At 36.6% G+C, this 14,276-nt stretch overlaps 1 protein-coding gene across 1 annotated transcript in view; it reads left to right on the top strand.

Moving 5' to 3' along the window:
- The window catches only part of LONP2 (lon peptidase 2, peroxisomal), a 39,956-nt gene that overhangs the window by 18,364 nt on the left and 7,316 nt on the right, over nucleotides 1-14,276 (top strand). Inside the window, exons 9-12 of the mRNA XM_080552943.1 lie at nucleotides 2,735-2,885; nucleotides 4,536-4,662; nucleotides 5,727-5,860; nucleotides 13,993-14,135. Coding sequence (XP_080409069.1) covers nucleotides 2,735-2,885; nucleotides 4,536-4,662; nucleotides 5,727-5,860; nucleotides 13,993-14,135 — 555 coding nt within the window. The remainder of the gene's footprint in view (nucleotides 1-2,734; nucleotides 2,886-4,535; nucleotides 4,663-5,726; nucleotides 5,861-13,992; nucleotides 14,136-14,276) is intronic.

Here is a 14,276-nt window from a genome sequence, read left to right as displayed (position 1 = left end):
GCACAGATAACTAGCTAAAGAACAGTTCTATTTGCTTTGGAAAATCTGTTTTGATTGTGTAGGCATGGTCCTGTTTTATGTCTTAAGAAATTGATACCGTAACAAAGAATTATTAGTCCAAAGAAACTCTAACCCTTGTAGAAAATGTCAGATAATTCATATTTTTAGGTATTCCTTAGATAAGTTGTTTTTTATTACAGCTTGCTTTACCTTTATCAGATAGCATTTTGCACACAAGTACAACTATTTTATAATAATACGATGTTATAATGAGCAGCCTAGCACTTAGTACAAATTGTAAGAATTTCTAGTTAGAGGCTAGAAGGAGAAAGAGATAAACATGCATGCAGACACCTGCTATAAAAAGTGATAGTTTGTTCTGACCATAAAACATTTCTATTCTGAAGATTTTTAACTTTTCAAAGATTTAACAGAATTTAAGAGTAATGAAAATTAAGAATTGTTTCTTTCCTAACTAGCTAAGAAGTGTTCAAATTCTTTTTTTTTTTTTTTTTTTAGAATTATAAACACTGTTCTTGGCTATAATTCAAGTTGCTAAGACAAGGCATGCATTCATTTGGGTATGGGCAGATAAATTATTTTGACAGTAGTGTGCCATTTCTCAGGAGATGCATAGGTCCCATTATTTGAAACATGAGAATTCATGTGAGCATAGCATTGATAATTCATCATGTGGGAAGAAAAAATGTGGCAATACTTTAAGGGGGGATGGAGTGAGGGCGGTACATAGGTGGTGGTAAACAACGCATTTCTGAGTGCCTGAGCAGGAGCACAGTGAATTGGAGCAGTCACTGCATTTACCCAGGTAAATCAGTCCCGACTGACCAGGTTACTATTTGTGATGGACAAATGACTGAATTTGTGCATAAAGGAAGAATGGTGAGTGTAGCTGACCTTGACTTTAGCAAGACTTGGGCCAGTTGCACCCACAACATTATTCTTTCCGAATTGCAGCCTGGCTGGGTGGACACCTAGACAGGTATAAAACTGGTTGGATGATCAGGCTCAGACTGTAGTGATTAGTGGGTCTGGCTCTGTCTGCAGGCCTGTAATATTCTGAGTACCACAGGCTGTACAGGGACCTGTCCTCTTTATTGCTATTATCAGGAACCTCGAGGAGGTGATGGCATGCACTTGCATCACATCAGCAGATGTCACCAAATTAAGGGAGACCAGTCACAGCCTTGAGGGCAGGGCTGCTATCCAAGGAAACCTAGACAGGCTGGAAGCATGGGCCAGCAAGAACCTGACAAATTCAGCAAGGATAAGTGCAGAGTCCCGAGCTTGGAAAAGAACAGTGTTATGCCAGAATACAAGCTGAGGAAAGGCTGTCTGAGCAGATCAGTTGAAAAGGAGCTGGGAATCTTTGTTAATACCAAGGTGAATGTGGTCCAGCAGCGCATTCTTATCAGCCAAGAAGGCCGACAGCATCCTGGGTTATGTTAACTGGACATAGCCCATAAATAAAGGGATGTGATTGTCCCCTTACTTGGCACTTGTTAGGTTGCATCTAGAATATTGCACCCCACTTTGGGTTCCCCAAAACAAATAAGATACCAAGAGATTATGTGGAAAATTAATTTGAAAGCCTGTTACTAATATGCTAAGTGAAAATTCCAGCAGTCTTGAACTTTTTTAGTGTAAAATGATCATTTGAAAAATAAACAGGAAGAAAATCACTGCGAGCTGAAAATACTTATTCAGATATATTTGCCATCACCTTTGTCTTTACCTCTGCATAAATTGGTCAGAAATGTCAGTTTCTGATACTATGAACTGAATGTGATAGTGAATTTTAAGGTGAGGAAGAACTTTGTTCACCGATTATTTTTATGTGTGACCCAGCCAAAAGAGAAGTTGATAGTTTCATTTATGGAAGAAAATGGTGGAGTGAGTTTTATTTTGTTCATTCACTGAAGAAAAACTACTATTTTAAAAATAATTGTAAGTATACTAACAATGAAAGGAACTGTTACCTTCCAACAGTATAAATCAGAAGGAAGGGTAGAATCTTGGATGCAGAGTTAAATGGCTCGCAGTGACCTCAGTCCCATGAGAAGTGACCTACACAGGACCTCTTCAGCCTTTGGCATCAACTGCCGGTCTAAAGAGTTATGCTGGCTACAGTGGTTGGAGCTGTTGCTGGTATTGCATATTAGAAAACTTGAAGAGCAATCATCAGGAAGTTTAAAAAAAAAAAAAAAAGGGAGAAGCTGAAAGAGAAGATTCAGAAAACATTTTAAGCAAGTAAATTCTTAAAATCAGCAGTGTTCTGTAGCGGAGGTACATTAGTGGTCACAGAAACGTTTGGTAGCAATATGTGATATATCCCTTGTGCTGAGTTAATTAGCTTCCAGCAGTTTCTGATATGCAACTTTATAATTTAACCTCATTATGCACATTTTATGTTAAAAATAATTGTGCTGTTTGAATTGTTCATGTTGAATGCAAAGCGATGGACAGGTAGGATCTATTTCAGTACTGCTGTCAATAGGACAGAATTAAAGGTTCTTTTACCAACTTTTTTTTTGGTATGTGGTATGGAATCTAGTTTAAAGTAGTCAGAGCTAGGCAGAGTATTGAGGCTTTAATAATATTCGTATTATATTTTGTGAATGTAAAGTCAGATTGACAGATCCAATTAAAAAAATGTGTATAGTTTATTTACGTCTAGTGGAGCAAATGCCTCAATTTTATTTTCACTCTTGTTAAGGTCTTGGATCCAGAACAAAATCACAGTTTCACCGATCACTACTTAAATGTAGCCTTCGATCTGTCCCAAGTCCTTTTCATAGCTACAGCCAATACTACAGCTACTATCCCACCTGCGCTGCTGGACAGGATGGAAGTCATTCAAGTTCCAGGTAACACTAAAGTGGTTTTTATTAAAATGGCTAGTGCAAGTCCTTAAGGTTGGGTGTTTTTCCTGAAATAAAAAGCAGTTCTTTAAGCCTCCTGGGAAACTAGACTTTATAGCCAGAATCCTCAAAAGAGACTGTTCACAATGCCTCCATTACAGACTCCGTCATGAGACTGGAAGGTTTTAGTATAGCACTTACTGAAGTTCAGTTTCAATTATATGGAGATACATTACATTCTCTAACAATGTTTTCACTAATTGATGTATTTGTCTGTTGGTGGGTGCATCTTTTTAAGATTCCAATGAAGAAAGAGACCTTTGAAAGACTAAAATTATATTATTCTTCACATGAAGTTATGAATAACCACAAAGTTATCATACCAACAGCCCTTTAAGTTGTAGCTGGTTAAAGACTAATTGCAGCAACTGACTAGGTCTGACATTGAATTAAGTACTGGCATGAAACGGAAAAGCTCCTCCAGAGACCTGCATAGTTACTGTAAAGAGAAGAATCTCTTGAGCATTTTCTGTCAGCCCACACATTTATAATTCTGTGTGAAAATTGCTTAGAAATTATTAGGACTTGAGAAAATGAAGCTGGATGTGAGCATCACAGGAGTTAGAGCCCATAAGTATTATACTTTGGTAAGTATGCAAAGAAAAATAGCATAGCTCTGTAATATACTTAGGATATGCTTATTCCTCTTTCTCATTGTGTATTTGCTACAGCAAAGTAAGTTCTTTAGGGTGTCCAAAGCCTACTAGTACAAAATTTTTCAATTTTTAGAAATACTGTTTATGAGCTAATAGCGTGAGAAGAAAACTTACTGCATTGAACTATTTTCTGAAAATATGTTTTCTAATCTGTGTGAAGTAATTCAGTAAACTAAGGACTAGATCTTCAGAGAAATACAGGAAGTGTAAATTTTAGGCCTCGCATAAGCAACCTGAAGTGGGAAGCCTGCATCTGATATACAGTAGCCAGTCTTTTGTCTGAGCACGGGCTAGACTGGGGGAAATCTTGGTCCTACTTTTTGCTCTGAAGATTGTGTGTTTTTATATTAAATCACAATTTGATAATACACTGCACCTATCCCTTTCCTTTCCTAATGACTGCCCTAACAATTAAGATAACTCTCCAGTGTGGCTACCACCTTGCGAGGCATCAAAATGACTTTCAGGATTGCTGAAACAGTGACTGATGCTGTCATTGTGTGTGCGCACGCACGTGCATGCATATGTGCATACGAAATCCAGTTTTCTAGACATATACAGAATATGCTTTATGTTTTATTCTGTCACATTAAGGTCTCTTTAGAACCCTTTAGATAGGAACTTGTGCATCTAGATGGCAAGTACCTGAGCGGAATGTTTCTTAAATAGGGGAATTATTTCTAGACATGAGTGACAAGCAGTTTAGGTACCTAGAATTTAACTACTATAAATGTAAATGAGAATGTTTTTCTGATTCTTCTGAAGTCTTACTTTAGGGGCCTGAGTAATTTTTTTGTGATCTGGAGGTAAGTATATTGTTTGTTTATTGTTTATTATTATTATTAAATTCAATCAGGTAAAATTATAACTGGTATGAAATTTGATGATATTATAGTATAAAAGCAAAAAGATCAGTAAACATGTACTTTTTCTTCTGAAGGATACACTCAAGAAGAAAAAATTGAAATTGCTCATAGACACTTGATTCCTAAACAGCTTGAACAACATGGCCTTACTCCGCAGCAGATACAGATTCCACAAGTAACCACTTTAGACATCATTACTAGGTAAATCCGTTGTTCATTGCTTTAAGTTTTCAATAACTTCTTTTTCTTGTAACTAGTGAATTAATTTTAGAGCAATAATACAAAGCATTTCTTAAGATCTGTTGTCCTTAATACCTTTAGAAGTTCAACAGTTGGTAACTTGTGGAATTGCTCTTTCTGAGGTCAGTCAGGTTCTGCTCTCTAAACCAAATCATTCTTCCTTCCCTAGAGAATTCCTTGCCTTTGGCTCTGAGAGTGTAGCTCTGGATCAGTTGTGTTGGCACAATTGATAAGGCAGCATGAATAAATAGAAGCACTTGATGCTAGTATTGCTGCAGTGTTCAGTGTGAATCCATGGTCTTGGCAGCAGACAAGCTTTATTTTAAAGAATGAAATTTTATTTCTGTCGTCTTCATAGAAAAAAAAAAACGTAATTATCATTTTGTTTCTTGTGATTTGATGGGCCACATTTGTCTAAAAATTGGAATTCGTTTTAAAAATTAAAAATGCATTTTTAAACAGCTTGTACTAATTAGAACTACTGTTTTAATTGGACAGGAGAGCAAAGATACTAATCAGAACATCTTTTGAACTTGAAAGTGACTTGTTTACAATGGAAGAAGTGTATTAATGAATTGATATATTTTATGACCAGGAACAGCATTTTGGCATTTAGTAAATGTTTTTGCCTGACATTTCTTCTTAATTCATAGATTAAAAGAAAATATTCTTTTCTAGTCGGCTCATCTAATTTCAGTGAATTTTATTTTTAACTTAAAAATAGTACTCTCTTGATTTTTTATGCATTTGAGAAGAGTTCAGTGTTATTGGAGTATTGTTTAGCATTTCACTGAGGTTCAACTCCAAGCGTTACTCATGTCTTCTTCCCACTCAGTAGTTTTCTTTCTAAACTTCTATCAGCAAACAACAGTTACTTTGATACTAGCACATGACATTTTTTATGTTTATTACAGCAGCCCAAGGTCTCACTGCTTTCTACGTTTCATTTTATTAGGATGTATTTTTTAAAAATAAAATGTGTTTACATTCAAAAGAAATCTCTCTTACAATTGTCTCTATGCTAGATACACTAGAGAGGCAGGAGTACGCTCTCTGGATCGAAAGCTGGGAGCTATTTGCAGAGCAGTGGCAGTGAAAGTGGCAGAAGGACAACACAAAGAAACAAAGCCAGATCGTGCTGAAGTGGGTGAAGGAGAAGGTGTGTATTTTTTGCATGTTTTACTAAAAAGAAATCTTCTAACACTGTAGTCACTAGTTAGCTGATTTATCAATGTTTTCTTCTTTTTTTATGCTTCTTGAAGGGTTTTTAAAGTTTTGTGAATAGAGTAACATTCTTACGTATGTTCAAGTAGTGCTGAATTACAGCTTGGGACGCAAATAGAGTGATTTCAGCCTACCAGAGTGGTAACTGAGAAGTACAATGGATCTGTTCCATATCTTAAGTATGCAGTTCTGATTTGTGTATATTTTCATATCTTGTTGGGCTTTTTCATGCAAATCTTTCACTTTTCTCTTTCTTTAATAAAAGGCTAAGCAGTAGCTTAGTTATTGTATTTGAAGAGTTTCTTTAACTGTGTTCTGCATGCTCTACCAGCTCAGAACTCAATCACATTGTTTTGCTGTATTCTGAAATAAATGTCTGCTTGAAGACCTCTGAAATTAGGAAGGTTCTTTTTATGCACCTTTGACTGCAACATAATCATCACTTGAGGGGTTATGGCCATTTGTAAAACTCATTGGTTAGAATAGTATCCTAAGAAATGATGCTTCAGTGATCTTTAGTGATAAAGATTTAGTACTTTCAATTGTTTGTTTGTTTGTTGTTATTCACTGTCTTGAAGAATGGGAAGCTTAGATTTTTCCTTTAGCTCTGCACAGTAGAATTTGATTATTTTACTCTTGACAAATAGTAGAGTTTGTATTTGATCCAAACATGTAGTAGCACTTGACGCTTGTCATCTTTATTAAGTTTGTTCTTTCCCATGTATACAGAAGACAGTGACTTCATATTCCCAGTGATCTGTAATCTTTGTTGGCAATTGCATCAGTTGAAGGTAGATGAGAAGTATGAAAGGACAGAATCCCAATCCAAAGCTGAACTTCTAGAATATGGATGGATAGTCTCTAGAATCATCTAGGTTGGAAAAGATCTTTACGATCATCAAGTCCAACCATCAACCTGACCTACTGAGTCCCATCAGTAAACCATGCCCCTTAGTGCTGCTTTAGTCTTAATAAAACCTAGCAAATGGGGTGTTGGATGTTTTGTTTGTTTCTTAAAGACTGCAGTGAGTCTGACTGACACTTTATGACAAGAAGTACTGCCAGTCTTTTGAAGAACAACTGTGTCCCAAAGGACACCAGAAAGCAAAAACTGCAGAAAGGCTGCTTACGTTTGCTCCAGAATATTCACAAACATAAAATACTAAATAGATATCAATTGGTTTGATCACAGAATCATCTAGGTTGGAAGAGACCTCCAAGATCATCTAGTCCAACCTCTGACCTAACACTAACAAGTCCTCCACTAAAGCATATCGCTAACCTCTACATCTAAATGTCTTTTAAAGGCCTCCGGGGTGGTGACTCAACCACTTCCCTGGGCAGCCTATTCCAATGCCTAACAACCCTTTCCGTAAAGAAGTTCTTCCTAATATCCAACCTAAACCTCCCCTGGCGCAACTTTAGCCCATTCCCCCTCGTCCTGTCACCAGGCACGTGGGAGAACAGACCAACCCCCACCTCGCTACAGCCTCCTTTAAGGTACCTGTAGAGTGCGATAAGGTCGCCCCTGAGCCTCCTCTTCTCTAGACTGAACAACCCCAGCTCCCTCAGCCGCTCCTCCTAAGACTTGTTCTCCAGACCCCTCACCAGCTTAGTTGCCCTTCTTGTCCTCGATGTCCTTCTTGTAGCGAGGGGCCCAAAACTGAACACAGTACTCGAGGTGCGGCCTCACCAGAGCCATTGTTGTGAAAGATTCCACAACCAAGCCAATGTGGGGGAAAAAAATACTAGCTTTTTTCCCACAGCTAGAATAAGTTCCGATTGGTATTAGAGGACAAATAGAGAGACTCATTATCTTTTCCTTCAAAATAAGGCAGCTTTCAGGTCTGAACGGTGACCCCTGACTTCAGAGAGTAAAACCTGGAGGAGGAATTATAATTGATATTTGTACGAATACAGTGTTATTAATTAGAAGAGCATATGGAAGAGTCTTACTCATAGTAAAAACTCCATAATTTTTCTCTAGAAATCTGTTTTTTGGTGGTCTTTTAGCTTTTCCTTGCTTTTTCCCCCTAAGTTGGTATTCATTTCTGAAAATTAAATCTTCTTTTACATTGTTGAGTTTTTTAAGATCGTCATAATGTCTGTGGAAACTGCCTGTAATATCAGAAGTTTGAACTTGGGTCAGTTTAATCAGTGGTTGCTTAACTGGATTCAGCTCAGTTTTGAAGGTAGAAAGTAGGTAGACTCTCACAGTAGCAATGGTTGTGCATGCATGAATGACTGTGGTTTAAACTTTCCCATCTACGTGCATATTTATTATTGTTTTCCATTTAGATTGTATGTATCTTGTCTCTCTCCTTTGTGTTGGATGTTTCTGAAGTCAGATACTGAGTTTGTCAATACTTCATGATACCTGAATTAGCTCTTGAACCAGAATGCTGAGCCTTTAGGCTGTGGTGGCTGTGCTTACTGGCAGCAAGAAAATCAGGTTGTCTTGGCTACTGGGAGTCGTGTTTTTGAAGTATTTCTTTGCACTGAAATATAGTTGTATCTAAGATGTGTTTAAAAGGCCTAATACGATTGCTGAATAAGAAACCTAGTACCATTCTGCTCCTCAAGCCTTCTGATTAAATAGAAGTAGCTTCAGAGCACAACTCCCGATACTGTCAGAAGGATCATTTTACTATTAAAGCACAGCACAAAAAGGAACTATATTAGACATCTCAATCCAGTGAGAGAGGTATTTGCAATGTTAAAATTAGCACTGTACTTGCAACTTAGGAGAGGTATTTACACTGTTAAAATTAGTACTGGATTTGCAACTTACCAAAGCTAAGAGAAAACAGCAAGTTAAGTGATCCAAAAGAGGACGAAATGCTAGGATTTTTGGTTGACACGTGATTTGGAGTTGGCCCAAAAGAAATGGTCTGTGAACAGTTGCCTCTGTGCCTCTGGACTTGGAATTATTCATAATAAGAAGCTGTATTAATAAAAGGGAGTTCAAGGGAAAAGTGGATCTATAGTTAAACTTTGGTGTTACAAAGATGTGTGTAGAATGATGTAGTCAACAAAATGTGGCTTATTTTGTACTAATGACGTGCTCATACCTAGCTGTATTTTTAGCAGAGTGTGTCACTTGCTGGGAATGTATGAGAGTGAGACATGTTTTAAAAATATTGTTTAGATTTTATTCAATCTGTTGGAAGCAACCAAGTATTTAAAACAAAACCTGGAAATAATCCTCAAACAAATACTTGCAAGTTGACACAAATAATGTAGCCTAAATTTCTTTCTTTGGTTGTATTGCATGTTTTTTTCCTGTTGATGAGTGGACGTGTGCAGTTGTGTGTAGAGATGGTGAATTTTTATTTCATATAGTTAATGACTCTGGAGGAATACTTAGTCAAGTTGTTGTATCTTAATAGCTTAATTTTAAATTTTCTAAATTTTTCTTATGTATCTGTATAAAAAGACAATTCAGTTTTGCTTTAAACATCTGTCAGTGACTAATGTGGAATTAAGACTCTGCAGTTAATGCATTTGTACATCACAAGATTTGAATATGAGAGAGTAAGTAAGCTACAAGCTCACCTTGTGGATTCTAACATGCTAAACTATTTTTTGTATCTGATTTGTAGCACATCAGACTAGTAATATTGTGCCTGTGCTGTTTATTCAGCGGAGTGCCTTCTGGCTTGTGACTTTATAATAAAAGGTGAAAGAAATGAGGTACTAGAACCACAAATTTTCCATCATTATATTGATTAAATCAGATGATTAAATTAAAGTGGAGCAACTGTTTCCAAGTCTTTGTAAACACGCGGCTTTTGACACTCTTCAGTAGTGGGGTCTCGAAATGCAGAATATTGGCAGTAGCAAAACTGATGCAAGGAGATAAGCTGTCAAGAGATGTTTAGCGCTTTCCAAAAATCTGTGCCTGAAATACACTGGCAGCTTTGTATTGCCTTCATTGCTCCTTTTATTCCTGAGCTTTATGACAAAGTTGGGAAGTGGAAGAGTGTTAGTTTGCATCAGTCATTGAATTTGTACAGTGAACTTCAGGAAAAGCAAATGGAGTCATTTTTCAGACCTCTCCAGGGAGGCATCCTTGTGTACAGCAACACTACCTGCTATTTTACTGAAACACTATCTGAGGTTTATGAGACACTCATCTAGTGTTTGACACTAAAGAAAATTCCAGGAGTCACAAAAATAGGTGAGACTTTCCTATTTTGGAGCAACTGCCTCAAGACTACAATGCAGTAGCTGGGATCAGATCATGATACAGCAGTTGAAACCCAGAGTGAAAAATGATGTATCGAATTCAGACTTGAAAAGGAGGTTTAGGAAAGTTTATGTTTAGTAACTAAAAGTGATTAATTGAGGATCCTATCTACATTGAAACCAAGGTTTTGAAAATGCTTAAGTATTTCTATAACCCAGTAATGAAACACAGCTTGTTCTACTACCTGGGGATGAAACTACACTTGTTTGTGAGTTTATATGCAAGCATTACTAGTGCGTAACTAAATAAATCATATGAGGAGCTGAGAAATTTTACATGTTGAAGTTTTCTTCATCTCTTCCAGTTACTTGCTTCCATTATATCTCTAGAAGAAAGCAGCAGTCTTAAATTCCTAAACCTTTGTTTTTGTGCCATGGAATTCCTTTTTAGATGAAATCCTGACATATATAGTAAGTAGTTCATTGTCTGTGTGTTCTTGCAGGAATCCATTTTCTTACAAATCCAGTATTTAAATGCAAGGTTTTGTTTCATTTTGGGAACTGCAGATGTCTGAGGAACATTGTCTCAGTCTTTGCTGAATAGCTGTACTGAGTAGCTGTGAATTTTACTTTCAAGCATTATCTGTTTTTTTGTTGTTTTTTTCCCCCCCCTTCTTTGACCTAACCAAAAAAGTCCTCTTTCTGGAAACTGAAATTTTACTGATTCATTTTAGATAAATGTGTCATTTAACTTTTAATATAATTTATGGTCATTCCTCTGCTATAGGTAGGGAAACATGTATATGCCATCATTAATGGAATCTTGATTACTTGTGCCTTTATAGATTCTTCACAGTCAGCAGTAATGTAAAGGTGATGAAATAATACATTTTTTTCCATCAAAGAAAAAGTTAGTGTTTGTAATATATTTGAAACGTGACTTTATGCTTTTATAGCAAATCAATTTATGTCAGAATTTAGGTTAATATTTTTTTAAAAAAGGATTAAAAAAAAAGATGTCTGGAATTTGTTATTCTTACAAATTATAAAGTGGGGTCTCCCAATTAGATTATATAAGCTCAAAGAAAGAGGTTTTGATTCTTTTAATAGGGCAGGTGGCCTCAAAAACTAACTTACTGATTTGTTTACGAGAAGTCTGTCTGCTTCAGCTGCATACATAGAACCAGGTGAAATATAAGAGCAAGTAGAAATGGGAAATTGTGTTTGTTAGGTAGTAAAATCCTGCTATAGAACAAAAGTAGTTTCTTTTAAGGTCAGTTTTGTTTTAAAATATGAATTGCCATATCAAATTATTTGGGTTTTAAAGATCTGTAGTACTGGAATTGGAATCTGAGTTGCAGAAATAGAATGCAGGGTTATGTTTCCAAGACTTGTTAGTATTTGTGTATTTAAATTTATTATGTACAGAAATAGTAGTTCAACAAAAATATAGAGACATGCTGGAACAACAGGGGGACCATCTGACTAAGGCAGTGTTTACAATAAAGGAATGGAATTTATGCATTGAGCAATGAGATGTACAGTGGAAAGATTAATGGCTGTTGGATAATAAATATTAGATTTGAGTGCTGAATGAAAGCTGAGTTGGTACTGTTATAGTAATAACGATGTAGAATATTTTCCCTGAAACTGCATGGACACATTAGTGAGAATTGCACTGTAAATAAATTAACTGTAAAAAGGTTTTCTTTATATGCCAGGATTAATAAAAGGGTAGTTTATATCTCATGAAATGAGACATCCGCTTTTCATCCATTCTGAGAATTACTTCTGTAGCACAGAACACCTGTTAATGTTACATTAAATAGATCAGATCATTGATCTGTATTTTCCCATAATTGTTTAAAGTCCTGGATCTTCAGTTAGTGTGCATGAATTAATATGCAAAGAAAGACAGTTTCTTCATTGAATGGGAAAAAAATCAAAGAAAGGAAGCGACTGTAAATAATTTTCCAAAATACACTACAGAAGGCTTGGAGCTCAGTATACGTTCCTGCATAATAAAGACTTGCTTAAAATTTATCTTAGGTTTGTATATTTGGGGTGGGAAGAAATATCTCCGCTGTATGGATGTGTACAATGCTTTTCTTAATGGCAGCCTCAGGGCAGGGAGGCACTGCTGTAAAGCTCTGCCACAGAACCTTAGAAACATCTGGATTGTTCAAGTATTTTTCATTTCTCTGATAAATGTTTCACTAAAACATTGCTTTGGGCTCTCAAGAAAATGGTAATGAGTCCTTTGCATCTGGATCAAATTCTGTGGGGAAATGACTCCCTGCTTGCCTTCTCCTTCTGTATACAGTCACTGAAGTATATGTACAGTGTAGGCCTACTACAAATGATGTTTAAGTTCTTCAGCTTATTCATGCAAATAAACAGCTGCACAGTCTGATTTGAAACAATTCTGAGGCTTTGATATTTGTATGGTCTGCATTACAGTTCACTTTTGTACAGAAAACACATTTGTATAGAAAAATAAAAATTTTACCACGAAACAATCGTATGGATAAGCAATACAATCATACTTTAAATGGAGGAAGGAAAGAGCATGCTTTTGAATGCACAAATACTGCTCTAATTGCTTGGTCTCTTCTTAATGACACTTGAGTGTATTGTATTCAAAAGTGTCAGGCTAATTGGGTTTTATAGCCCATCCTGGAGAGTGCATCACACCTATACATATTTCTGAAGACAAATAATTTGATCTTTGAGGAATGTTGCTGCTACTGTTTATTGTTCAAGACACGTTGAAATATCCAACGAAAGAGAGGAGCAGAGCCCTGTTAAAGGTTAATATTGCAAGATAAAATCAGTAGATGAAGTTAATTGTACAGAAATTGTTTGGAGCTTTTCCACTGAGCAAGGACTTATATGCTGTGAGCCAACTGGGTATTGGAAAAATGAGGGACATTGATTTTGTGAATTAAGATTTACATTGAGTAAAGCCGTAATAGTCCTTAGAGACAAGCATTAAAGTAAAAAGTGTAGTGTGAAAATATCTGCTGTGTAGGTAGCCCTAAAGGTGGGCTGTGTTATATTGGGGCTGTGGTGGGATGAGCTAGGCTTCCTTCCACAGGAGCTGTCTTCGGCATGACCTGCAAGCACTGGTTTCTGCAGCTGGTCTGTTTGGCGTAGGGGGTGTGCGAGGTTGGGGTATGGAGCCAGGAGGGCAGAGCCACGAGGTGTGATGTCCTTGTTGGATACTACCGAATGAGATGTTAAGGAACAGAATGCGGACTAGCTCTAAGTAATGGATGCAGCTGCATGGCAAAGCAATGTGTGGAAGTCTGGCCAAGATGCGCCTACTTTATTTGACAGGGCTTAATTGTTCGTCAGAGGCTAAGCATTTAAAATCCTTTTATAAGGAGACCACAGAGAGCACAGTAGCAAACCCCTCCCATCATAAAAGAGAACTTTAATTATAGAACTTCCAGTAAGATTTCCACATTCAGCTCCATTTTCTGTATTACACTACATTAAACACGATCACTCCTGCACTGTTTACTCCTTACACTGTTTTTATGCACAAATCTGATGAAAAGTGCAAAGTCCTAAATGGACTTAATGTATTTTTGCTATTTGGCCTGGCTTAAAATGTATTTGAGCAGGTGAGTTGTATGTCTGTCAGTGGTCTAGACTTAATAGTATCATTGCTGAACTCTTAGAACAAGTTTAGTCTTAATAATTAAATTTGATGCCATATTACCTTTAATTTGACAAGATTTTGTGAAAGATGCTTTAAACTCGTTTTCATGAACTTTTCTAAATATTTCTTTGAGTGTTTTCTTGTTATGGTTTTTCTAATTCCTGTGTCAAGAAAGGCTACCAGAAATCCTAAAATAGATCTTCTTCTCTTAGATTGCAAAGAACATGTCACCGAAGACACAAAAGCAGAATCCATCAGTGACACGGCTGACCTGGCTCTGCCACCTGAAATGCCAATTTTAATTGATTTCCATGCCTTAAAAGATATCCTGGGGCCACCCATGTATGAAATGGAGGTAACATCCTCATTTTTTTCTGCTTCACTGTTGTTTCTGTCTATTTTGACTAGTTGACTATTTTATTGCTATTGGCTGAGTTTATACAATGTTAACTTTAAAAAATACGTGTTAGAAACAGGATTGTGTTTGTGTTCCACC

This window comes from Anser brachyrhynchus (assembly GCF_964034855.1).
Source record: "Anser brachyrhynchus genome assembly, chromosome: 12".
Classification (NCBI taxonomy): Eukaryota; Metazoa; Chordata; class Aves; order Anseriformes; family Anatidae; genus Anser; species Anser brachyrhynchus.
This window is presented reverse-complemented; position numbering and strand designations above follow the sequence as displayed.